We start from the raw sequence: 27,406 nt of genomic DNA on the forward strand, positions 1-27,406 counted from the left end.
GCTTCTCCCTCCCTTCCTGTAAGTTTTAATGCCCACTTTTCTAAGCACTTTGCATATCTTTTCTGTGGTCTTCCCCTTACTCCTTATTCCAAACCTCCTTTCTTTTTCTTTCTCTTCCTCTTTTTCTTTCTCTTCCAATTCTCCCTGCCACTTTTCTTCCTTCTTCTGTTTATGTTTAGTCTATCCTCCTTCTCATATCCATTCTTTTCCAGCTGTTTCCACAGGCAATTTATTTTGCCTTCTTTTTCACATTCTTTCGTGCATATTTTTTGATTGTGTCCTCCATATTCTTTATAAAATTTATTTTTGTTACCTCACTTACATCACTTCTTTTGTGGCAGAATACCCCTGCTGCACACTTTTTCTGAATCCAAGTGATTTTAATTTCGTGTCCTCTCTTCCTTTTCATCAATATATCTAGGTAGCTAATTTTGTCTTCTTCTATTTCGAGTTCCAATAATATCCCTTTTCCTTCATCTTGTATTTCTTTGGCAAATATGTCGAGCTGCCTCTTCGTTCCATTCCATATGCCAAAACAATCGTCCACATATCTGCAAAACAGAATCATTTTGTCACCTCCTTTTTCTATCACTTTCTTTTCCCATTCATTCATAACCAATTCAGCCAATGCTGGGCTTAGGCTAGAACCTATATTCAGTCCTTCACTCATTAACATTATTTTATCTCCCATTATATTGTAACCGTTATTCTAAATGGTTACCAGCGCCTTCATTACCCTTTCACTATCCCATTCTCCTATAATTTCTTTTCCCATTCTCTTTTTAATAATGTCCAAAACGTGTCCACTCTTGATGCTCAGGAACATACTTTTCACGTCTAAGCTAAACATTGTTGTCTTCATCTCATTCAACCTAAGACCTTTTATGAGATCCACCACTCATTCGCTGTTCTTAACTGCTCTGCTTTCTTGCTGTGTTACTAACACTTCAATAACTAATAGTCTTCCTGTCTCCTGTATGCACTTCTTGAATCCTCTCCTCCTACAGTCTTGTATGACCCTTTCTCTTGTAGTTTGTTCTTCTTCTGTTCCACAAATCTCCTCATATCCGTTCTCTTTTAGATCTTCATACTTCCTCTCGTACCATTCTCTTTCCATCACCACAATTGCTCCTCCTTTACCTGCCTGCTCTATCACCACATCACTTCTTGTCTTGATGTTCTTCATCCCTTCCCTTTCTTTTTGACTCCAATTATCTATTTTTCTTTGTTTTACCAATTCTTTCTTCAGTATGGCTGCTCTTCTTCTTCTAATCTTGTCTCTTTCTGGTTCTTCTTCTATATGGAGCACTGCTTCTTCAATGTCATATATGACTTCTTCATAATCTACATTTCTTTCTTTAACTTTGAAACCTCTTCCTAGTTTTAAAAAAAGCTTCCTCTTCTTTTGATAGGTCTACATTTCCTATTACCACAACTCTTCTTCTGGTATCCCCCTCTTCTTCCTCTTCTCTCCTTTCTTCTTTCCATCCTAGTCCCTCTCCTTTCTTCTTCAACTTTATTTTTATTTTCTCTCTAAACATCTCCTGTTAGCTTTTCATTTCGTAAAATGTGTATTCTCTCATAAAAATGGTGAGCCCATCTTCAATATATTTTTCAATTCTTGTCAGGTCCTCCTTTATTATTTTTATCTCATTTCTTCCTGTCCTTAAAACTTACAGGAAGGGAGGGAGAAGCATCTTAAGAATAGCAAAGAATGCAAACAAGAAAAAGGAAAACAGAGAAGAGGAAGGGATTATCTAAGAAGTGAAATGTAAAGAATGTCAGAGTGTGTACATGGGAGAAACAAAAAAAGAGGCTGAAAGACAGGTTGAAACAACATAGGGATGATGTACGACTTAAGAGAAAGAGAGAGAAATGCGATATTTAAACACATTAGAGAAACAGGAGATGACATAGAGTGGGACGAGGCTAAGCAGATAGGAAGGGAGAAGAGAATACTAGTGAGAAAATGGAAGGAGTCCAAGGAAAAAGAGAAGAAAGGTGAAGAAGACACAATGAACTGGAATGCGGGACTGAAGTTAAACAAAGAATGGAAGAAGGTGTTAGAAAGAGTGGAAAGGACAAGAGAGAAAGAGGAGAGAAGAAGTAAGAAGATGAAGGAAATAGAGCAAGAGATAAAGAGTCCAGCGACATTCTCTTTCAGGTGAAAGTACAGTTGACAAGGGAAAGCCACCTGCTAGATTGTTCCAGAACTGCTTTTTAATAGTCTGGAGGGGAGTATTTTTGTGTATATATATTTCGTCCTGTTGTGTACCTGGTTACATTTGCACTTGGTACAGAGTCTGAAGAAGACCTTGCTAGAAGGTTGAAACGTTACGTTTAGTTTATGTTTTATAATAAAATAAATTTCTGCCTTGGTGAGCATATTTAGTTTTTAAGATAGTACTGTAGTTCTTTTGGTGCTTGTAATAAATATTTGTTACAACATAATTCTGGTTTTATATTGAATGAGCCTTGTATTTTAATTTATTTCCTGTTAATTATAAATCTCGTTTATTTTTTAATTTTATGAAAAGTAATTTGAATTACTTTGATTAGTCTTTAACATGATTCTGTATTGATAGAATCTTGCATACTTCTGTAGTAGCACACCATATTAGATTTCCCTTCAACATTAATTGTCATAAAATAAGACAGAAATATTAAAATATTGACATAGTGTGAATATGATGATTTTACTTACTTGAAGATTGATGAAGTAATTTCTTGTAAAGTTTGCCTTCGATAAGTTTCTAAGATATTTTTATTTATACTTGGAAATGTAATACAACAGAATGTACATAAGACAATGTTGAAGTCCAATCGTGGAAAAAGTATCTTGACTATTGAAGAAAAATAAAAAGTGTTTTTGTTTTCTTTTTTAAAATTGTTTTCTCTAAACATATCAGAGAAAACCAAAAGTGAGGGTTCTCTGTATCTGCTTCATCTCCACTTCCAGTTATTTCCTTGAAGGTGACTGGAAAGGAGTCAAAAGTTCGAGCTTAGTTTTTAGCTTCTGTTTTATCATGCTGTTCTTGTGTTGTCATGCATGAACAAAATGGCATTGCTAAGAGAAAATTTTATCACATTATAATGTCATGTTTTAGTCAGAGTAAGAAATGCTACACTTCACAGAGTTACTCAAATTTAAATTCACATTCGAAATTTTCTGAGGCAGATTCACCATATCGAAATTACCTAAGTGCAGCTGTGTTAGAACTACAAGAGAGAGGGGAACTGAAGAGATTGAAAAGCAAGTGGTGGAAAGAGAAGAAAGGAGGAGGAACATGCACTGTAAGTATAAGTCGTCATGAATAAATATTAGTGAAATTAATTAAAATAAATGTAACTTCTCTTGGTTGATTGAATTCTTCAATGAAAACATTTTACACCCATATATGTTCAAGTTTTATTCCCTTTTCCATGCATAAAGGAAACAATAAAAATACATAAATCATTTATTAAAAAACTGAAGGTGACTATAAATATCTGAATTTCTGAATAGCAGCTAATGTAACATGTAAAGAAGACAATAAGTTCTTTTTAAACATGTTACCAACAGAAACTACCTTTCCTGTCACCATTTGCTTTAAAGGTATTTATATCACTTGATTGTAATAAATATGGTATCATTCCATCTGTTGAGGGACACATTTTCTTTTGGTGCTCTACAACTTTTTACACTGACCGTACAAGGAATCAGAATGATTTATGTATTTTTAATTTGACTTCCATTTATAATTTCCTAAGAACTTGACACCATTTAACTGTCAAACTTAATCCCGAGGGAGCGTTTGGTAGGTTGCGAAGTCTGGCTCAATAATTTATTTGCTGTCTTTAAAACCTATTACATTTAAATTACTAAGATATATTGTTTTTACAATTTAAATTCAATCTGTGTTGTACATAGTCTAAACTCAACATTTATGTTATTCGTGCTCCACCATTGTTTTTTAGCTGCATCTCTTTGATGTTTAACTCAAGGGAATCGGATACCTGTTGTTTTCGTTTTGGTTGCAGCAATGAGTTATGTGTGTGTCGCATACATACATATTTACTTTTCTAGAATGAAGTATGTGTAATTTGTTTAAGCAAGCATAAAAGAGGGCTTCTTAAAGTACTCGATGTTAGCAAAAATATGATTATAAACTAAACCAGGTGCACACCTCTACAAGTAATTCTGCTGGGTCCCAAGTGTAATATCCTTCAAGGTGAGTCCTGGACTGAAAAAGGTTGAGAACCACTGGGTTAGAGCCATAGCAGTGCTGGAAATGAGGGAGGATGCAAAAGGTGGACCCTTCCCCCTCCACTCCCCCAGCTAGCAAAATGTTTGCAAAACATTCTCCCAGCTGTCCCATTGTCACCATGTTAAACCATACGAGCATCCTAGGTAATATTTTCCGAGCCATTGATTCCTCCTGAAGTTTCATGTATTTTTGTTAGTTTTTCCTACTGGACTAAACTTAATCATTTTGTCAGTAATTACAATCAGTTTTTCTTGTTCTCTTAGTTAGCACATTATATTTTAGTGATAAATTGCATACAGTTAAGAGCAGAACAACACTGAAAATCCTTATTCACCTTAATATTTCAAATCCCTGACTACTGTCATGAATATCTGATTGTGTGTGTGTGTGTATGTGTGTGTTTTGTTGTATGTTCGTGTGTATAGGTTAGGATTTTATTCCCGTATGTATTTTTTTTTCTTATCATTTTTTTCTGTAATTTTTTCTTTGTAATTTTATATTTCTCTTTTTATATTTTAAAATTTACCTTTCTATGTAATGGTTTAAATGTTGTTGTCAACATGGTTAAGTGGTAGAAAAGGCTACAAAGCCTTAACTTCGCCATGATAAACAAGACGCAATAAATAAATAAATAAATAAATTATTTTACTTTGTCCCACATTAAAAAAGAAGCTGTTGATTTTGTCTGGATCTTACAGCTCTGTTGGCAGAGTGTAATTTTCTTAAATATGTATTTTAGAGATATTTTATTATTTTGTTGTGATATTTAAATTTACGGTCAATGATCTTTCTAGTCCTGCATTTTAAGTATTTTTATGAGAGTTGAACATCTATGTCTCCAGTATTTTTGGGATAATAATCCCAAATATACCAAAATCCTCTAACTTTTAATGAATGCTCCCTTCTTTTCTGTATAATTTTTAATATTGTTATATTAATTAGCTGAAACTGCTAAGGATATAACTCTAAATATTAATGTATTTGAAAATAAAAATTTTGTTCTTAAGTAATTCATTATGTGTATTCATTCATGCTCTAGATTAACCCAAAAAGTAGTACCATGGTAGCAGAACTTGGATTAGCAAATGTGGGTGGTGTATTTGTTGTGCTAATTGGTGGTGTTGGAATAGCAGCCATTATATCATGCTTGGAATTTCTATGTAAATTGAGGAAAACTGCAAGAATGGATACCGTAAGTAGCATAGTAATAATAATTTCAAACAACTTTAAGACCTGAAACATTTTCTGAAAGTTTATGATATATTTTTTTAGAATATGTAAGACAGATATGTTTAGTAAAGAAATGAAACCCTAAATGGTAAGGCAATTAAACCTTGTTTTCATTTTAGAAAAACACGAAATTGTGGCCTCTCCGATGTCGTAGTGGTAATGTTGCAGCCTTGTAATTAAGCTGTGATAGTTCGACATCCAGTGTAGCCAGATAGTGGTTTGACTGTAGGTCTGGACCCGATTAGACTTTCTATGCATAAACACGGACTTAAAAACTAACTCAAAACAAAACAGAAACAAACACTAAAGCTACTGAACAAAGCAGTCTTTATTCATAAGAAACACTACATTATGCATGTGATGTTTCCACCCCATATTACGGTCTTCTTCAGACTAGAAGAAATTGAAATTTAAAAAAAGTTGTTTTTTTTTGTCCTGTGGGTGCTAACTGTTTTATTGTGTCTTTGTGTGCATGCTTGTTTTGCATGGTTCTTGAAGCTGGTATATAAAGATGAAAACAGAGCTTGGTGTTCACAAATTTTGCCAAAAATAATTAATTTTGGATACCTTGGAACACTTCCTAGAATTTTCTGTACATTCCATATCTCTGTCCCATCAAAAATTGAGAATGTTAATTTTACAGTTAAAGAAGTTTAAGAAAAAAATAATTCTACTTTTTAATTGAGCTTTAAATCAATTGCTATGAACTTTTAGATCACCTCTTGTATGTTAATAATCAACTCACTTGTGGCAAACATTTTAGTAACATGCTCTGTATTGGATAAATAAGCAACACATTAAAACTGGTTCCATAAATTCCGTAGAGGGGCTTGTTTTAATCGCTCCAATCCCAATACGCCAGTATTATCCTTCTGATTACTAACCTTTCTTTAAATTCATGATCCTAAAATCAATAATTGTAGATCTAAGACAATAACGTTTTAACCATACTTACACTATTTTATGTAAACCAATGATTATTCTGGTCTCTGAATAATCATTGGTCCATTTTCTGGTATATTAAATCATACCCATATGAAAAAAAAAGTAAATATTTCTCATCACTGACGTTCTAGTATAATTTAAGGCATCGGGACAATAGTGCACACCTCCGAATATATGCGGGTGGAGGAGGGCATTTTTCGGGGGTTCCCTCCTTTATTTGTAACTCACCCTAATCCGTGGACCAAAATGGTTTGTATCTGTTTGAAACATCTTTCCCCTTTTACAAATACGTATTTATTGTTAATTTCCTTTCTCATTGTACCAGGGTGTCTACCAGTCTGGAAAACCTGGAAAAGTCAGGGGATTGACTGATTTAATTATTAATTATTATATACTCGCATATAGATCTAACATAAATATTGCATGTAGTAGGCTGCTACTTCTTATAAGTAATCCCGAATTAATTTGTTCATTTGTTTATAATGATGAAATTTCGATGTAATAAAAAAATTCAAAACCCTGATGAGGAATATGCCCCCCCCCCCCCAAGGTCAGACAACTTCTTTTGATATTCAGACTCTACTGTATATGGGGAGAGAGCCCTGGTCTTGGGCTCAGCATACACCACTGGTAATTTTGTATTATTTATACCATAATGATTGTGATTGTTTAGGTACTTATGTGGTAAGTAATATGTAAAAGCTCACCCCTAATGCCCCTATCCAACAGTCAATTTCTGTTCAGGTTTCATCTTATTGCTTTTAACATGTGAAGTGAATATTCTAAAAACTTGGTTAAGTATGGTGTTTAGCTAAAATGTAGTGACCTGAGACATATTTAAATACATGAATTACCCTAATGACTGGTCTGGAAAATTCTGGTTCTTGCTCTGAATAACCTGTAAAAGTCAGGGAATTTTATTTTTACAAAATTGTAGACACCCTGAGCTATATGTTTGTAAGTGGGAGTTCCATGTCGAATATGTATACAAAAATTGGTATTGTGTTGTTCCAATAAGAAACATAATTATCTTTCAGAAATATGGCCTAGTAGTATTTTATAATGTTCTCTCTCTCTCTCTCTCTCTCTCTCTCTCTCTCTCTCTCTCTCTTTCTCTCTCTCTCCCTCCCTCCCTCTCTCCCTCTCCCCCCCTTATTTGGAGTTCTACTGCCATACATACTTAAAATTCAATGCTAAAAAACTACAGTATGTCCGTAAAGTCATGGTGGGGTTTCAGAGTCCTGTAATATCTAAAAAAAAAAAAAGGATGATTATTACACTGCATTGAAGAGTAACTCAAAGAGTTTCGGAAGCATAGCGAAGCGAAGACTTACGATGCGTGTGCAGGTAATCATGTGACGGTGAAGCATATCACGCCATTCCATCAGTCAAGATGTGGACGGTGCAAAGGAAAGTTCAGTACATCCTTTGGCTTGCAAAATTTGAATCTGTGACGTGTGTTCAATAAAGAGGCACCACATGAAAATAACATTTGCCGCTGGGATCGCTGGCTTAAGCAAACAGACAGTTTATTGGATGCAAAATGTTCCCAAAGGCCATCGGTTAGTGACAAGTCTGTTTAAGCTGTACAGGAGAGCTACCTAAGGAGCCCCAAGAAATGGGTGCAAATCTGTGCTCGAAATCTAGGTCTGAAGAAGACAACAGTTCACAAAGTTTTGAAGAAATGTCTCCAGTTTACGAGTTACAAACTGCAGTTGTTACATGCAATTCACCCAACCAATAAACCCAAATGATTTGATTTTGCTGTGCAGATGCTTAGTGAAATGGACAATGGTGATCTGTTCTTACAGAAGATTGTGTTTAGTGATGAGGCAACATTCCATGGTCATGTTCATCGACATCACATCAGAATGTGGGCTAATGAACAACCTCATGCCTACATGGAGCATGAAAGTAACAGTCCTAAGGTAAATGTCTGGTGTTCCCTCACACACGATAAAGTTATAGGCCCATTTTTCTTTGCAGACCGTACAGTGACATCAAACAACTAACTTGACATGTTGGAATCGTATGCAGTAGTGCCACAAATTCTAGATGAAGGTGAAGATGTCATCTTTCAACAAGATGGTGCTCCTCCACACTACGGCAAAATTGATTTTTTGAGTCATGTGTGGCAAGAATTGAAATATCGATTAGATGTGTGTAGGGTAACAAAAGGAAGCCACATCAAACTGCACTAAACATGTAAGGAAACTCTTTGAGTTACTCTATAATACAAGGTACAGTGTAATAATCATTTTTTTTTGTTTCGTTTAGATATTATAGGACTCTGAAACCCCACCACGACTTTACGGACATACTGTATATTAAAAAGTTACAAATGTGAAAAAATTAGAAAAGATCGATTCAGGCAAATTACAAAGATTTTAAAATATCAAGAATTATTATTATTTTCTTAATGTATTTAAGGTTTCATCACTTGTTAATGTTAATTCACTGTCCTTTCTGTCTACTCAGGTAATTTGTCAGCTGACTGCAAAGGGGGTTACTACAGAGGATCCTTCCAGTTAGGTGTAAGTCTACATTTCAGTATTGTACCAGAATCCGTTGGTACTGTGTCAAGTCCTCACATTTTGCTGGGTAAGTTGTCATGGACATCTGATACTCACGGATTACAGCTACTTCGGATCTTTATGTCCTCAACTTTCAAACAATCTTGCCAGCTGTGATGTAAGTTTTGTAGTCGCTGTTGTGGAAGAAATAATCATGAAAACATGACTGAATTGATGACAATACTAATATTCTTACCAATTGTCACCAATACCGAATGGTTGAAAATTTAGCAATTAATATTTGTTCTAAATATTAATTCATATTAATGTGTAAGTATGCAACTGCAATTATATGCATAATTTTCCAAGAGTTCTGTTTTAAAATATTCATAATTTGGACCGGAATATTAAAATGGCTGCCATTTAAAGTCAGTCTTGAAGCTTTCCTGGTGATGAATGATGGAGAGATTCTCTCAGGCTATCAAGCAAATGAGCTCTGGAAAGATTTCCGAGCTTTTGGGAGCTAATGCCACTCATCTTTGTGGTAGAAGTGCAGTGCAGAACATCAACCCTGTTTTGTATGCATTGGGGTGGGAGATTCCCGAAGTAGATGGCAGCCCAATTGGGAGCCTTGTCTGCTGTACCCATGCTATTCATTGACTATTGCTAGCCATTCTGGGTACAGTTCAAGCCAGGTGTCATGATTGAGATTCTTCTTTTCTCCATGAATGGCTATTGCTTCTTTGATAACGTAGTTATTCAACTATTTAGTTATAAGAATTAAAAGTTGTTCAAAATATTGAACTTATGTGCAAGAGTACTACGTACACTATATGTCCAGAAAGTAAATGCTCGGTGGCTATGGCCAAATCTGAAACTAACGATGGTATGAGGAATTATTTACAACATGTAACCGTGCCACTTCTTTTACAATACATGAGATATGACACATTAGGGTAGAAGGGAGAGAATAAGTCACCACGGAAGTTTAGTTCTGAGTTGCAGACCTCAAGTCTATTCCAGCTTGTAAAATAAACTAGTCAAAACCAGCAGGTAGGTCAACCAAGTGTGCAAGATTGTGGGCGACTCTTAAGACAACATTTCAATGTGGTTTATTTAACTGGTAGAGAGCTGGCCCAGTTGTCTGAAGATAGAAGGTTTGAATCTCCTGTAGAACTGATTTTTTATTTAGTATTAATAGTATATTGCAGACATTTATAGGAGGAAAAATATGAAAACTATTCTTTTGATAAATCGAATTACTCGTGGATACCACTTGGGATGTGTTTTTGCATGTAGCTTCTCCAATATTAACTTACTTTTTACAGGAGGGAATAGGGTTGACAGAGAGATAGATATTGGTGAAAATCTTAACTGTCTGTGGCCCAACTGTGGAGTAAAATAATAAATTGACTGTTTTAAAAAAATAAAAGCCATAACAACCCATATTCGTCCTTCACAAATTCCTGGCCTTGACACAACAAATGAACCAAGGATGACATCATACTGCGGAGAGAACTTTCGCATTGAGCCTGTGAATTGTGTGTCACTCGCATCAGACAGAGGATTGAAGCTTGTCAACTGTAGACCTGCACATGCTCAGCTCGCAGTCTTCTGTAGGTAAATTGTTGACTTATACACAACATGGATCCTGTCTGTGACCAAATTCTATTTTCCTTCGTTTTCAATATGTATAGTTAACAAGAAAGCATAATGTTTCGCAGTTTCTAAAGAAAACACCAATTTAATTTTAATATACTGTTTGAATTACTTACTATGAATAGCAGATGAAATAGTGCAATGTGGTTTCAATGCATAAATGGGTAGGAGCATATAAGCAATTGATTAAGAAGGGTGGTGTGGTCCAGTCACTATGATAACCTCCCCACACGAAGGGTCCCCGGTTTGAATCTCCCCTACAGCAGTTCTATTAAACGATAGAATGGATAGAATGCCAACTGATGTAAGTCTGTGAAATGTTTATTGCATGTTTGAAATTTATATTAATAAATAAAAACATTTGTCATCAAATAGTTTTGAAACTACTCAATACAAAATTACTATAATAAAGTTGAAGCCCTGAAATGAGATATAAATCAAATAAACGCCGAGTACCGTGTTTACTAGAGTACCCCTTGCCCTCGAATAAGCCTCGCACCTGGATTTCAGAGAAGGGAAATGGAAAAAAAATTCATGACACTATTCAATCTTACACTTCCCTTAAAATTTCTTAATTTGCTTCTAAACAGTATTTCTGTATATGTTTTGTGCATTATACACTTCTATTGAGTGATACCTTATTTATGTGCAAAGAAGAAATAGCACACTTTAGCAGAAATATGGAATTTTATTTCAAATGAAAGACACACAAAAAAGAAGCCATCTTTTTCACTTACAACTACTCTTCTCCACTACTGCCATCATCACAAAGAGAAGCCACCTGTTGCACTTAACGACTACTCTTCTCCACTACTGTCATCATCGGAGCTTGCTTCCCCTGTATCACTGTCCCATATGTAATCATCATCTGTCCCATCGAGTTTGTTCGATATGGAACACTTTTTGAAACTCTTCTCCACCAACATGCGTGAAATGCAGGACCATGCATTTTTAACCCACTGACAAAGGAGGTTGACATCAGGACACTTAATTTTCCCCCCTGGTGTGAACTGGTGGTTATTTGAGGAAATCCAATTTGTATATTGTTTAGAGCAGTTTTGAAAGGCCGATTTATACACACATCAAGGGGTTGCAAAACTGATGTTAAGCCTCCAGGAATTATCACTTGGTAGATCTTTTTTCAATCTAGAAGATGCTTAACTGCAGGGGTTGTATGGCCACGGAAACTGTCCATTACGAGCATGTTTCTCATGTTCAAAAGTGCTCCAGGTCGGTTTTGCCACACACGCTTGGTCCAATCCTGAATTAAGCTTTCATCCATCCAACCTTTTTCTTGTGCTTGCACAAAAACTCCTTGGACACTAATTTTAGGAACAGTTTTTTCTCTTTAGCACAATATATGGCAGAAGTTTTCTTCCATCTGCTGTACCACACAACATCACTGTGCATCGTTGTTTTTCACATCCATCAGTTCGCACAAGAACACTTTTTTCACCCTTTTTATTAACAGTAGAGTCAGATGTCATTTCAAAATAAACTGGGGTTTGATCCGTATTACCGATTTGTGACAGAAGATATGAATGTTTTTTTCCTCAAATTTATCACACAACGTTGGAAACTTAGGATTTTATCTTTAAATGCATCAGGAAGTCAGTCGCTGGGTTAAAGTTCTTCTTCTTCATAACCTCAGATTGTATCATCTAAAAAACCTGAAAATCCAACCCCGACTTGCATTAAATCCATGAACTCCAAGTTCTTTTGCCAGTGAAAGAGCCTTCAATTGACACATTTCAGCAGAAACTGCAAATCCAAATTGTCGTTTTTCACATAGTCGTGCAGCTTCCCTTCTATTTCCGGAAATTTAGCCTTTTGTCCTCGAAAAGCTCTCCAATTGCCACATCTGTAGCAGCATTTCCTTTTTTTTCTCCAATCTCTCACACAACTCCCACTTATATCATATTTACGATTACGCAGCAGCATGATTTCCAATTTCCTCCATTTCTTGAATGACACATAACTTTTCATGTGCTGTAAATGATCGCAATCTTCTTCCTTTAGTGGTCATCTTGCTTTCAGCATTCATCTGTGAAGCAAGATAAGAAGGAAGGAAGCTACTCAAATGAATCCTTGCAACACAAAACAAGCCTTACAAATTCCCCCACCCACACCCATGCAGCTGGACTGGCCAGACGTAAATATCCAGCTGGTTGCTGTCTTTATCTCTTTCTTGGCGCCAGTGTGACCGCAGAATGATTCTCTTGGCAAAAGGTGAAGGAGAATATTCTTTTCCCTTCTGTCTGCAAGCTTTTCATGAATTAAGTTTACCCAATTTTTTAAAGGAGGAGGAGGAGGAGGGGGGGGGCAGGTGAAGAAACAATGCACATAATGCAGTGCAGGGAGAGAGGACTGTGATTTAATTAAACCAGGACATATTTAGAATGATTTTTCCACTTGATACACAAATTATGGCAAACGTGTTTTGTTTTCTTTCCAAGAACACAGGCTGTGAGATAACATCTTGACCTCCACTCATTCTCTCATAAGCTTGTATAATGGGTTACATACCTCTGCAGGATAAATTGTCTACTCCTGGTGGTAAGCTCTATACTCGAGTAAGCCACTCACCCCCATTTTCTGCCACGTTTGTAAGGAAAAAAAGTGTGCGGGGTATTAGAGTAAATACGGTATATTATTTAAATTAGTGTTTTGCATGGAATTGATATCACTATATTATTTGCTTAGTGCATCATGGGTTTACTATGCTATTAAATCTTGCCTCTAAATCCCTACTGGAGAGAATAGTTACCATGGAAGTCTAGTTCTGAGTTGCAGACCTCAAGTCTATTCCAGCTTGTAAATATTTAATTTCAGTACTTGGTAAGTCTTCAAAATATGCCCTTGTCGAGGATCTGTGTAGTTGTTGCATTTTTTATTAAAGTTACTGTCATACTACAGATTCGAACACACCCTTGTTGGAGCCCCATTGACAACTAAAGAAAAAAGAAAAAATCGTGAAACTGTGACACTAACCAATCACCTAGACCTCCTATTACAGCCAAACATTTACTTATTATGTAAGTAGCTTCGTTTGCAACTGGCAAAGTGTATTTCTTCACTCATTTTCGTTCAGATGTAGTTGTTTTTCCAGACAGCTATAACTTATTACTAGACCTCGGATTTTAGGTTTTTAACCTATTTTTTCCTTTACAGGCATGTAAGAAATAATAAGTTATGTCATTGTTTCGTTAAAAAATGCAACAACTGATGAAGTTTTATAGTGCCTAAGAAAACCTATTTTGCTTGTTAGAACCTATTTTAGGTTTACGCACCTATATTTTAAAAGGTTTTACAGATTTTTATGTCACACAGAGGCATTTGCTTTGTTTGGTCACAAAAAAATTCAGTGACGAACGTGTTTGAAAAGTACTCTCTGTCAATTTCCCTTCCTCCAAGTCCATGGTGATTTTTCAAAGCTCTAAACAGAGCAAAATGTCTGGTGCCACTGTGACCTGTACAATGCAAACTGGTCTCATCTGTGTGGTCTTGCTCACTTCCGCATTACTTTGGTGCTTTGTGGCATTCACGCCTTGCAAACTAACATTTCAGCATTGAAGTTTGCACCACTGACTATGTTTTTGTTGAAAGATTTTTCTCATCATATAAGATGATCCTCACAGACAAAATTGCGGAGTTTGACTGTGGATAACATGAAAAACAATTGTTGCCTAACTATGCGATGAAGAGTGGATTTTAAATGCAAATTTCCAATGGTACGTTCTGCCATCACCATAGGGTTCGGCGATACACATAACATTATGCAAGATAGTGCATATTTCAGGATATAGGCAGTGGCGTCGCGTGCGGTTCACATACCGGTGTTCACAATATTTTTTTTATACTGAATGGAGATTTACTCCTCTCCCTTGTAACTTCATCTTCAATTGAAAAAGTAAGAATAACAGTTCAACTTATTTTCAACTATTTCCCACAAAAATCACGCTATATTTGAAGTAATACATTTTTTTATTTAATTAACACCCTTTAAATTATGCAATTTACAATTAGTAATGGTTAGTGCAAACTAATTAGTATAACATGCAATCTCAGGTATGTACAATGCAAGACTACCATACTTCACAATCTACTTTCTATTACACCGACCATATGTTAACCAACCACATTCATTCAGCATTGAAAGCAGTGCATCGTTAGTGGGACAGAGGGGAGGACGCGTCCAGTCCAGAAAAAAAAAAATGTATGATGACCTCGCCCCGCCCACAAAAACTCGGTTGGGATGCTTATGATTGACGTATCAGTCAATGTGACATTCCATATGTTCCTTCTTCCCTCGTGTTTCGTATTTTCCCTCCTAGCATCATTTTGCCATGGTTCAGAGAGATTGAATTTTGACCATTTAATGCAAGGGTTCTCAAATTTCTTTGCTTCACGGCGCCCTTAGCGTTTCAAGATTTTTCCGCGGTGCCCAGAATGTAGCCCTCTCTAACACTTGCATCAGTCAGTTACTTGTAAGATTGCATGCCTTAAGTTAAAAATTAAACACGTATTTCAAATTCAGAAACATTTCATTTGTAAAAATGTACTAAATAAGCACATATTTGAAACATCCATAGCATTGACTAACAATTCAGTGAAAATATTGGAACATTTCGCAGCCCCCTGCGCCCCTCAGGATGCCACGGCACATTCTTATTATTAACATATTTACCCGTCGTTGCCTTCTAATCGAGGGGTCCTCGGTTCGATACCCGTGGAGGAACTTAGTTATTCGAATCCCACTTAAAACTGTAGGTCCAGTCCCGATTAGTCTTACTGTGCATAAATTGGACTTAAAACACCAAAAAAATCAATCAAACATATTTACCATCCTTGATCTTATGCATTGCACGAAACTAATCGTTCCAGAGGCAGTCTTTTTGTATAGCTATGTGCAAATGGTAACAAACGCCCAGAATGTGTCCTTTTTCCATCCATGCTTCGAGTGAATTGTTCAATTACAAGAACTGTCCGATGAAAAAAGAATAACAATTCTCTTTTAGATATATTAAAATATTTTTTAAATGTATCTATTACAAACAAGACTACTTACTGATTTGTCCGAATAAGTGGCTAAAGAACACACTCTAAATATGCACTTTCAATTATACATTTGCACATGAACTCCCTCCTGAAGGATAACCGGCCGAAGCCTATAATTGAGCTCTAGATATTACACAGAAAAAAATAAAATTCTCGCTGTGGGTCGAGTAATTGAACGCCACACACCGACGCACAATGCACTTAATAATGATATCAAGAGAAACTAAATTCTACATTATGCTGGCACTTACCTTTATAGAGGATACAGTTCCTTTAGTAATTTCTGTTGCAACCACTGTGGTGAATTTTACTTGTAAAGGAAGTCCATCCGTCTTTCTTTTCTTCTGGAGAACTTCTCAATTACTTGGTGGTTAAAGTCTTTAATGCCCCTCACCAGCCTTTTCTCGATGGATAACATAGCTAAAGCCGACAGCCTATCCTGAGACATGGTGTTTCGTAGAAACGTTTTAACCCGTTTCAAAGTTGAGAAGCATCTCTCTGCCTCTGCAGTTGTCATCGGAGTCACTACGACTATTCTCAGAAGCTTCACAACTTCAGGAAACGATTCTTTCAATCCATTTTTTATGTGCCTTGAGCACATCTGAATTCTTCCCTAGTGTACAGAACAGACAACTCGGTTGATAAACGTTTCTCTTCAAGTGTTGGGTACGTTTTAACTGCAGCATTTAGGAGATCAGCAGGGAATGTTCTCTGGTATGTAGGAAACATTTCCGGATTGAGAAGTTGGGCTGCAACAAGGTGATTTTGGAAAGAAAGTCTTTCTTCAGTCTGTACAATAATGACATCACATACTTCTTTCGCTGCGTTATGTGTGTCAGGCTTCTTTCTCTTAACCAGATGTTCAGAATTTGTAGGCCCGATACTACACTGAATAGAATCAATTTGCTCCCTTACTTTTTGTATTTCCAGCTTAAAATTTTTCACCTGATTCTCAACCTGAATTGGATCCGTATTTGTTTTCTGAAGTTGACGGAACAGAATTTCCACATGCGGCATTATGTAATGGAATGCAGTCAGCCAAAACACAAAGATTGGATCGTGCAGTATGCGCAACAAACCATCACACTCCCGAAGTGTAACTCCATCGACAGATGACATGTTACTTATTGTCTCCAAGCAATCGATTAACTCGTTTTTATGTTCGTAAATAACAGAAACGGTTCTGCTATTGTATGTCCACCGTGTTGGAACTCCTCTAGGCAGACGCTTCTGTACTTCTGCTTCAAGTACCCTTGTTCTCTTTGCTGACCGAGAAAAAAAAGCAGGGAAAGCAGACAAATTTGCAAAAAACAACTTGGCTTGTGTAATATCTGTCACAGCATGCTCCATCAGTAAATTTAGTTGGTGAGCATAGCAATGAACAAAGTAAGCTGTTGGATATTGTGCTCTGATCTTGGCTTGAACACCATTCACACGTCCGCTCATGACCGACCCCCACCGAAACTCGTACCAATCAACTGTTGTGGTGAATTTTCCAGGTGTTTCTTTAGCTCAGATAGGAGTGTAGACGAAATGGATGTTGCATCATTGCTCTGAGGGTTTAAAAAAAACCAAAATCTTTCAATGGGATTTCCTTCCATTTCATAACGGTAAATTAACACAAGCTGGGTGTGAGTTGTTACATCAGTTGTTTCATCTGCCTGGATTGCTACAAATTCAGAGTCTTTAATTTCTTTGGAAATCTGGTCCCTGCACACTTCTAGTATGCAATCCAACAGCTCATTTTGAATCGTTGCAGATGTTCCTTTGAATGTGGGTTGCTGTTTCCAGATGCTCTTGCATTGCACTGTCAAGGCTCTTCACAAAGTCCACTAATCCACGGAACACTCCTGGATTATCCGAAGCTTCTGACTCGTCGTGACCACGCAAAGCGAGTTTGAAAGCACCACAAAATTTTATGCAATCAATCAGGTGAGAAAGTATGTGTCGATTTTTGTCGACTTTTTCGTTGTGACGGAGAATTCCTAATGTATAACTTCTGTCAAGTTGCCTCATAATGTTGTCTTTCCCTACCATCGATAAATTCAGAACGTTGCTTAAATGTTTTTTTGACAATTCATGTTTTGTAATGTACTGGCTTAAGTGACTAAGGTCTTTCACCCCTGTTTTTGTCCATAAATTGTCGCCTCCAAACAATAAACAAGGAAAACAAAAGAGCACGTTCATAACGTTGCATCCACATAATCAATTGTACTTCGTGTACTAGTCATTTTTGAATGTTCTTTTAAACACGCATTTGGGAGTACTTACCTCTTGTACGTACAATGTAGAGGTCCGGCTGGTGAGGGCCCATCCTTTTTACTTCAGTTCGTTCTGCTTCGCTCATTCGCGAAAATGGAGTTTCTTTCAAACTCCTAACAGTATTCATAGTGTACAAAACACAACACTACACTACACACACACACACACACGGCACAACACACACACACACACACACGCACGTCTGAAAGCCAATGCACATAAGGTCACCCAACCGCTTGACAATAGATATTGCGCTCTTTAACAGTCGACACCACTCTAACCGCGTTTTGCCGGTTGCCGCCAAAGAGCACAGGCTTTTTTATTGCCCCGCAAAAGGAAGGGAACTTGACCTTTCCAAAAATAACGTGTCCCTTGCAGGTCTCCCACAGCAACAGTGTTGCCAACAACTGAAACGCAGAAGTTGCTAAATCTTCAACATGCGCTAAAAGTTGATGAATCAAATTTACTGGTGAAAAATGCAAAATATATTTTTAAAAAGTGCTGTAAAGAACAACTTACATCAGGTTTATTCCAACCAATAAATTAAATTTCAATGTTTGTGCGTTTATATGTACATTAAAAAAATACTTAATTTCAAATGAGAATTTTATGCATATTTCATTTTAACTTTCTAACTTCAAAGAAGAAAATATTATGTGTAGCAAAAATGCATCTCTAGTATTCTGAAAGTTATATTTTGTTCTTCACAATAAGCATATTCCAATAACGTAGAGAATAGTAAAAATAATTTACTAACATCAATTAATTTTTTTTTACAGTAACAGCTATTTAGGCCTAGGACTCCATACTATTCTGAGTATAGTTACCAGAAAAATGCGCGTTCAATTGATGTAAATGTAGTCGGCACTTTCCTTTGCAATTTAATTCGGTGAGAGTTCCTTTTTTTTTTTTTAATTAAAAACGTCGATTACTAAAAAAAGTTGCACAGTCTGAATGGCCCTTAGCCGCACATGCGCAAATCATATAAACCTTGAAAGATATGTAACTCCTGCAGACTAGTTTCTAAAGAAAAGTCGCTCGTCACTATTCCGTGAACTTTAGTGCCCACTGGAATTTAAAATCCACCAAATTTAGCGACTTCTCACTAAAGTATGCAACTATGTAGTGCAGACCATCTCGAGTCCCCCTAGGCATGCCTTGTATATGCTGCACTCTGGTGCCGAATGCAAGAAGTATTGCCGCTTGAATCAGGGATCCCAGCACCATATGTTCGCAGAGCCCAGTGAACATTTTCGCGGTATAGTGGCCAACAGCCCGTTAGCTGCCAGTTTACAACACACAAAACAGCAATTGTGTTCATCGCAACCGTGCAACACAGGAGTCAGTGTTACCAACTATCTAAAAAAGTTATCAGACGTGAAAGACGTCAACTCCGAGTAAATTGTGTGTATATATTCGAACATCAAAAAAGTATTTTTTTCAATTAAATATATGTGTGTGTGTGTGTGCATTTAATATGTTCGTAATTTAAAACATATACATGAGTGTTCACGTGCTCATGCGAACATTATCACGTGACGCGCCTGGATATAGGTGTCCCATTTTCATTGCCAGTGACTATACCTAATCAGCATTTTTCAGGAATTTTGAACTATTTTAAGTTATTTTGAACCTACTTCAGGATTTTTTGAGCCTAACTTAAAATTTTTAGGACCTATTTTAGGATTTTTAGAACCTATTTTAGGAACCTAAAAGCATACTTTTTAGAACCTAGAACTCCGAGGTCTACTTATTACCTTCTGCCACCCATGGAAATTCTTCTGGAATACATTGTTGGGATGCAACTCCCAGAAAAGATACCTTACTTTAAACAACTTGAAGTGGGAATCATGTGTTTTTATCATATTTTTATGACCAATCAAGATTGGGCATACATGCCACACACAAATAACCACAGACTTAACCTAAGTGCAAGGGCCATTAGGTTAGTATCAGAAAAAGCTTGTGAGAGCTATTTCCCCCAAAAGGCTTATACTTTTCCCCCAATTATCATCATGGGTAATGTTTTCAAACCATTTGTTACACTCATGGGAGGGATAGAATTGCCTTATTTATAAAGAAACAACAATCAATCTATTGATAACTCTCCCATCTGGTGGTAGGAATTGATACCTCCACAGACAAGGAATAGTCTCAGGTGACCACAGCAAGCCAATGAGAAGCTTTCAAGGCTGTGACGTCACACAGGGGGCAAACAGATGGCCTATTATGATTTGAGCTTGCTGCTCAAGCTCACTTGTATTCCCTACCAACCTGAGAGCAGGTCAGAGGTGAAGTGGCTGGCAAAATTCAGTGCGTTAATGGCTGGGTGTGCCGTCAACAAAGGATTCACAAGGGAAACAGGGATCTAAGGTCCAGATATAGTGAATATGGACCTACTAAGTGTGTGTCCAAGACAGCATCTAAGGATCCCAGTGCAAATTCAGCAATGTACCGAGTTTTGTGTTCCTCATCAAAAGTGAAAGTCCAGACTGCATGGTCGGCAAAACTGACGCCATGTTGTTTTCAGCCATCCATACAAGAAAAGCCAGGAAAGCTCACCCATCACTCCCCAACTGCCTTTATCATTTCAAGGAAGTATGAAGTTCCTAATTTTTAGTGGTGTATACTGCAAAAATGGCCAGGTGTCGGGATGTGGCTATTGAGTGTGAAATAGTGTGTGTGGCCCCCAGGTATGAAAGATATAATGTCCAATAGGCTGATATGTAAGTACAGAATCCTTTTGTATATCTCTTTTGTGTTTTTTATGTACAGTGGTTCAAAGCTGTTATCATTGCAGTGAATCATAAGACTACCAAAGCCTCCTCTAGCTACCGTTTCTGAAATTTAGGCTAAAAGTTTGTCTGTTGCTTAACAGGCCTCTCAAGGGATACCTGTTATTATACGGAACACCACACGTGGAATAGGGTCTGCGTGTGGCCGCGAACAGCGTGGCTCTCTCTTTCTTTTCTCTTTCCAACTAAGTGTTGTTTCTGGTTAGTTTTAAAGAAGTCTCTTTTCAACTAAGCAAAACCAACCGAACCATCAATAATATAGGGTAAAAGTTCGGTATATCGGAGGCACATTAAAATCCAATATTTTGTGTTTTGCATGGTTCGTACTTACCTATTGTGCATTGCGGAACATAGTTCAAGGTGCCATTATGTTTTTTACACAAAAACAAACACAATTTTTCACATTTACAGTGATTTTTTAATTCTTTTCTTAGCATCCGTGACACACAATATGGCGGGCACATTTTGACTCACGTTGTGGGAATGCAGTGTTTCCAATCTTCTTCACCGAAAAATACCTACTATGGTGTTCGTCACGTGTGCAAATTGTACATGATGCACGGGTAGCTGACGGATAGCCCGGTTAGCTGACGGATAGCCCCACGAACCATTTCCGATAAGGTTAGGTTAGGTTTGGTTTGGTTAGGCAAGCATAGTGAAAAAGGGGGGTTGGAAACACTAACAGGGGATTACGTCATCAAATGTACGCAGCATGCAGTTCACGTAGGTGAAGCAAATGAAAGCAATCGAAATTGTGCGTCAGTGAGATATTTCTATTGAAAAATACATGATTTCCCTGTCAAATATATTCCACGATGAAAGAAAACACCTCGACGAATGTTGCAAACCTTGTAGAAATTCATTTCTGTAAGTAGTTTCTTCTGTAAAATTGAAGAAATGTGTCTCCGATATACTGAACTTTTACCTAAAATAGTATAAAGTAAAAGAGAAAAGAACTCATAAAGGTAAAAGTAAAATACACAACCAAACACTTTCTCCCCTCCCTCATATTTTCTTTCTTATTTGAATTTTTGCTTACAACACTGCCATCAACCAAGCATTTACTACCTAGACAAATAGTACCTCATGACAAAATCCATGTTTTCACAAAATTGGGGCACAGTAAATGACACTTAACCTGAATTTTTCCACAATTTCCTGGATAATAGTGAAAGTGTTGTGCAGCATTCATGCAGACTCTGCAAGATATCAGAAGAATATCTGCTGGTAAATAATTGCACCAATTTTCCAGATTCTGATGCCGTTGGTATTGGCTGATGCAGCATTGGCGTGGGTTCAGCCCTAGTATTTATGGTATTTTTACATGATTCATTTTCAAACTGTGTATGTTGCAAAATTTTTATCTGTGGTGTATAGTGCTAGGAAAAAAAACGTAATTTATGCTTTCATATGTTGAAAAGATCTTTCTTATACTGCCACCATCCTCTCAGGAACTTCTACTGTTGCTTGGTGCCCTTCTGTTGTTTAGGTTTGAATCATGCTGCTAGCTATGCTGTTATCGCCGGGCATTGGCTGGTACTCTTTGGTGTCAACTGGTGCAGTAAAGGAAGCCAGGTGTGCGATGTCCACTATCGATGTTTAATTCATGTGTTAAGTGCAGAGTGGCATAGTTTTCTTTGAATTTTGTGTCCAACAAAATGTTAGGAATATATTTGGTAGTTATTGTATTTGATGTGTTTGAAAAGTCTGGTGGTGGAATGGACTTCTTTTTTGCATTCGTTAGATGTTGCTAGATTCTTTTGTTAATGGATGTGCTGTGCATCCTTACTCTGTGTTATACACAGCTATGTTATCCAGAGCCGAGACAAAGTATTTGGCAGTTGGTTTGTGAATTTCATTAAGAGAAAGCTTTGTTAGGTGATTGGATGCTTTGTGGTATGATAGGGCAAGACAAACTTTTTGCTGATTCTAGATGTTGGCTGTGGCTAGCTGGCCTGCATTTGAGTCTTGCTACACCAGGTGGATAGTTGGAACTTGGTGTAACCATATTCTGAAGCACGAGTCTTCTCTTCCCTTAGATCTCTCAAGCATTAAGAGAAGGCTCTTCGGAAGAAGTTAACCACACATTCATCTTTTGTTTGGTTTTCTGTTGGTCATGAATTTATCTGCCCGGAAGTCTAGGGCTAGGAAGTTGCATTTGTCTTGCTTTACCAGTTGAATTGTGAATTTGAGGTGACAACAGCAGCACACCTAGTGGCATGCTACAAAACTAAACACAACAGAATCTCCCCAACAACAAGTTTCCGACAGTGTCAACCAAAATTAATAGAACATCATAAGAAACAGTTTTGCAGATAAGTGAGTTTATTTCAGTTTAATAATTTGCTACATCTATCTTTTACTGAAATATTAATTGTGGTTTGATATACATAAGCAGAATAATGAATGAATGAAGTGATGGTTATTGAACCATTGGATCAACTAATTTGTAGAAAATTTTACCCATAAACTGCAAAACTCAACACATGCATGAAGCTTTATAATGTGGAAAATCCAGTGTAAGTGTGTGTTCATGTTAAAAATGATGAAAATTAAGGATGCATGACTTTTGAAACACACTTTATTTTTTTTTTACTTTGTTTTCTACTTCCCACTACCAATAATATTTTTTGTTTTCTTCAACATACTGTATTGGCACATGGAAAAAGGAATGACCTACTGACTGACTGGATGGGCTGACCCTTGCTGCAGCCACATGTTTGAAGAAGCCTAGTTCTTTATTCCTGGGAAGATGGCATTCAGTTGAAGAATTAGGAAGATGTGTTCAGTATTTGTCTGCAAAGCAATGCCTTATGTGTAGAACAAAATCAGGTAGAGAGAACTAAGGGTTATATTAATTCAACTTTCTATGATAAAATTGGAGCAAAATTACAACTAAACTAAAAGGTATTTTGTGAAAATTCAAACAGTGTTGATACTTAATAAGTTCTTCTGTTAATACAAAAGTAAAAGTTAGTAAAAGTAAGCAAGAAACAGAACAAAAGTAGCATGAGAATGTGTTCCCCCCTTCCAACAGGAATACACAACGTGCCGAACTGATGTCATTTTCAATTTTCTAACATCTTCAGATGTTAAATACAAAGTACATGTACATTACATGCATTGAAAATGTAAATCCCACTCATTTACGAATTTATACTTACTACATAATGTCTGTTAAGAATGAAAGCAAGTATGGAGAGGAAATGTGAACAAAACAAGAACATCTACGGTGCTAGCCTGGGAACACAAACAGAATATCATTGCCATTTATGAAATGGAGGACCACAAGTCACATTTAATGTAACTTAGTGCCACCAACTGTAAAAAAGTTTAACAAGGGGCTGAACGACACCAGTCAATACTTTTTTGGAGCTAAGGTATCATGAAAGGTCTACAAAACTGCAACAGCACACTTTTGCAATCTACTTAGAAATTATGAAGAATTGAAAATTTTGTATGAAAAATGAATTTTGCAATTAAATGATAGGAATTTTAAAACAAAACTCTAGTAAAATGATGTACATAATTGCAGTGGAATATTTACATATTACAGTAATATTAAAATTTTCAACAACTTTGAACTACAATTTTCAAACATTGGTGTCTGAGAATAAGGAAGTGTATTGGCATTAATTCAAGGTGGTATTGTTCAGCCACAAAATTACCAAAGATCATCTGAATGACTTTAATAAATAAAGTAATTTTAAACATTCTCTTAATTCTTTACACAACTAACATTAACAGAATGAAAGAAAAATTACATTATACTTCCGTACTTAAATAATAACATTATTTGATTTTTAATTGTACACTCTGTTGTTTCCAGGCCAAATTCCTTTACACAAGATCCCACCAGAATCTATGAACGACAGTTCATTTCATGATTTGAAATTCTACAACCAGTTTCTTGTACTATAAGCCAGCAACATGCCAGTCCAGTTCATCAAAGTTGGTTTTTATGAAGGCTCGATTATCATCTAATACACAGCCCTTAACTGAATCATTGATTTGATACAACATAATCGTATAATGCTACAGAAAAGTAATTTGTAACAGACTCTTTGAAGTGAAGCTTCCTCCTTCGCATTGTGTGGACATTGCAAAATCTTCCATACAATTAATGTGCCATTTTCTCAATAATTGTGTACCACTTAAATGTCACCATACACACAGCTGCAAGAATAATATTTTTCCATTGGACAACTGTAAATGGAAATATATTTTAGTGATTGTTATGCAGGAATGCTACTTAAAAAATGTTGGCAGAACATGAGAATGAATGATGGTAAAATGGATATCTAATGTTGAATTTCTTGAATCCAATGTCTTTCATTTTCGATTCCTGTGGATACATGGTATGTTTTCTTAACTGGCGTAGTCGAAAATCTGTTTAAAATATCACGCACATATAAAGTTGTTGTAAGAGGCTAATTTTTTTATCGTTGTAACATTATTCAGTTTTGTCATTTTAAACTTTAATTTGCATTCCATAGAACTTGAGTTTCAAAATTTAAAAAGGCCCTGTTGAATACATACTTGCAATATTGCCTATTCAAGAGATTAATATGAAAACTCCATTGAGCAGTATGTAAAATATTGTTAATGTTTCCAATGTTAAATGCATAATTTTTTGTGTTCATATATAACAGAATGAACATAGTGAAGCTGTTTTCCATAATGTCAGTTCTAAATTATGAAATAGATCGGTTATTTTTCAAATGAAAACTTTTCTCCATGTATTTAATATCCCTACTTTATATCTCAGAATTATAATTTTGTGTAATTGCTTACCTACAATTCTGATACATGTATGTCATTGTATAATGTGCACTTGATAAATTGAAAATTGTAAATAGTGTGTAATCTTGATTATATCTAGAGCAATAAAATATCTAAAGTTATAAAAAGTTCCTAAAAGCAGTTACATTGCTGCTTTCAAATTACATGTATTATAAAAAAGAGAGGGAGAGATTGTCTGAGAAAGGATAAAAATATATTTGCTTGCGAAGGAAATGGAAAAATAAATACTTACAAAATAAAGATGTTATGTTCCAGGGTGTTGGTGCATTTTCAATTATTGGCATAGGTTTCACCACAGTGGAAAATGAAATGTGGTGGTCTTCAGCTGGTGGTAGTTGTATTGCTTTCAGCGGGAGGTGGTTAAGATTTTTTCCCCCCCTAGAAGGCATATGTTGAGAAAGCAGTGTTAGAGAAGTGTTCTCGAGATTGGGAGGTGGATTTGCCAGTACAGAGTTATAAAAAGAAGAATGGTTAGTAATATTGAGCAAAACTTAGTGTAATATGTATTCATCTTAATTTACATATATTCCTTCAGACAAGGAATACTGAAACAGGTTAAATACCGAGTACCTTCAGAAGGGGCTAATGTTTTATATCATAACTAATATTGCAATGTGGGTGTTTTGCTGCATCATTGTGCTAAGTGGTATTCTTTCATATTATCACATTATTTTCCTGAAATATCCTTTTCCGTCTTCATGGAAGTTCTTTCCAGGTTTAATATTTAATTTTGAACATTGGAAGCTATTCTGTATGATATTGTCATTTATGTTTCATATATTTATGAATAAAATTTCTTCACATTGTTCACAATTTTTTTCACTGCATTTTAAGTTTCACATGAACACCACAAATGAAACCTGTGATCTGCCACCAGTAGTAAAAAGTTGCAACATCACAAAATAGATATTTATGCTTTCCTTTATGCAAGTTCAAAATTCCCTGCAAGATTTGTTCTGTGGTAATTTCACAAATGTCATTCTGAATTTTAAACACTTTTATTTTTGATTTTACCCTTGGTGCTGCCACTGGGTTTTAGGTATGAGCCCTAGTTTGTGAGTTTTCTTTGTGCACATTCATCAATTGTGTGTGTCCTAGTTATCGTGATTGTTAGTGTCACTTTTCCTCACAACTAAATAAAGATATAAATTTCTTTTCTCGTAAATCATGTAAAATTGTAATAAAGTTTGTCGGCCCCATGTGGTGGAGTGGTTATCACACCATGCTACAATGCCAAAGGTCCCAGGTTTAAATCCTGGCATGGTTGTTTTGTGTGTGTTCCTTCAGCAATTTAATCATGTTGCTCATCCTCATCTTTGCAATTAGCCTAAAGTGGTAGAAATGTAAAGTATAATTCATCAATTGTAAAGAAGTCTGATTTCTATATTAATATTTTGGTCATCTGAAGCAGTGTGCTCAAAGATTTTTTGATGTACAAATAAAACTGGTTATTTTCAAAAAGTGTGAATTTATTTTCATGATATATTTTTATTATTCTGTGTATAAAGAGGAGGGGAGGTGAAGAGAGTAAAATGTGCATAAAGGGCCAGGGTGGGAATTAACTATTTTTTTTCTTTTGAACTAAAGTCCAAATGCCATATTTTCTATACACTTTTTTATATACAAGTGGCACCATCTATTAGCAAAAATAACTTTCAGTGGAAAGAAGTGGTGCCATCTATTAGCAAATGTTAGAACTATTGATTTGAAAAGTGAATGCCTACACCCATCAATTAGCAAATGTCAGTACTAATGAATTGAAAAGTGAATGTCTATGCCATCTATTAGCAAAGGTATGAACTAACATTAAAACAATTTGCAAGAGCATCCCTGGTACCTCATTCAGTAAGTTTGCCACTCCCAAGCCCCAGGCCGATCAATCAAAGGAATCATA

General features: G+C 36.2%; 1 protein-coding gene across 1 annotated transcript in view; it reads left to right on the forward strand.

Moving 5' to 3' along the window:
* Positions 1 to 8,978, forward strand: part of LOC145989043 (glutamate receptor ionotropic, kainate 2-like) — a 98,545-nt gene extending 89,567 nt beyond the window's left edge. Inside the window, exons 15-17 of the mRNA XM_083124341.1 lie at positions 3,179 to 3,294; positions 5,287 to 5,439; positions 8,901 to 8,978. Of these exons, the coding sequence (XP_082980467.1) occupies positions 3,179 to 3,294; positions 5,287 to 5,439; positions 8,901 to 8,954 (323 nt within the window). The 3' untranslated portion in view covers positions 8,955 to 8,978. The remainder of the gene's footprint in view (positions 1 to 3,178; positions 3,295 to 5,286; positions 5,440 to 8,900) is intronic.
* The last annotated feature ends 18,428 nt before the right edge of the window (positions 8,979 to 27,406 follow it).

Source organism: Lepisma saccharinum, chromosome 6 (genome assembly GCF_977018435.1).
Source record: "Lepisma saccharinum chromosome 6, izLepSacc3.1, whole genome shotgun sequence".
In the NCBI taxonomy this organism is placed as follows: domain Eukaryota; kingdom Metazoa; phylum Arthropoda; class Insecta; order Zygentoma; family Lepismatidae; genus Lepisma; species Lepisma saccharinum.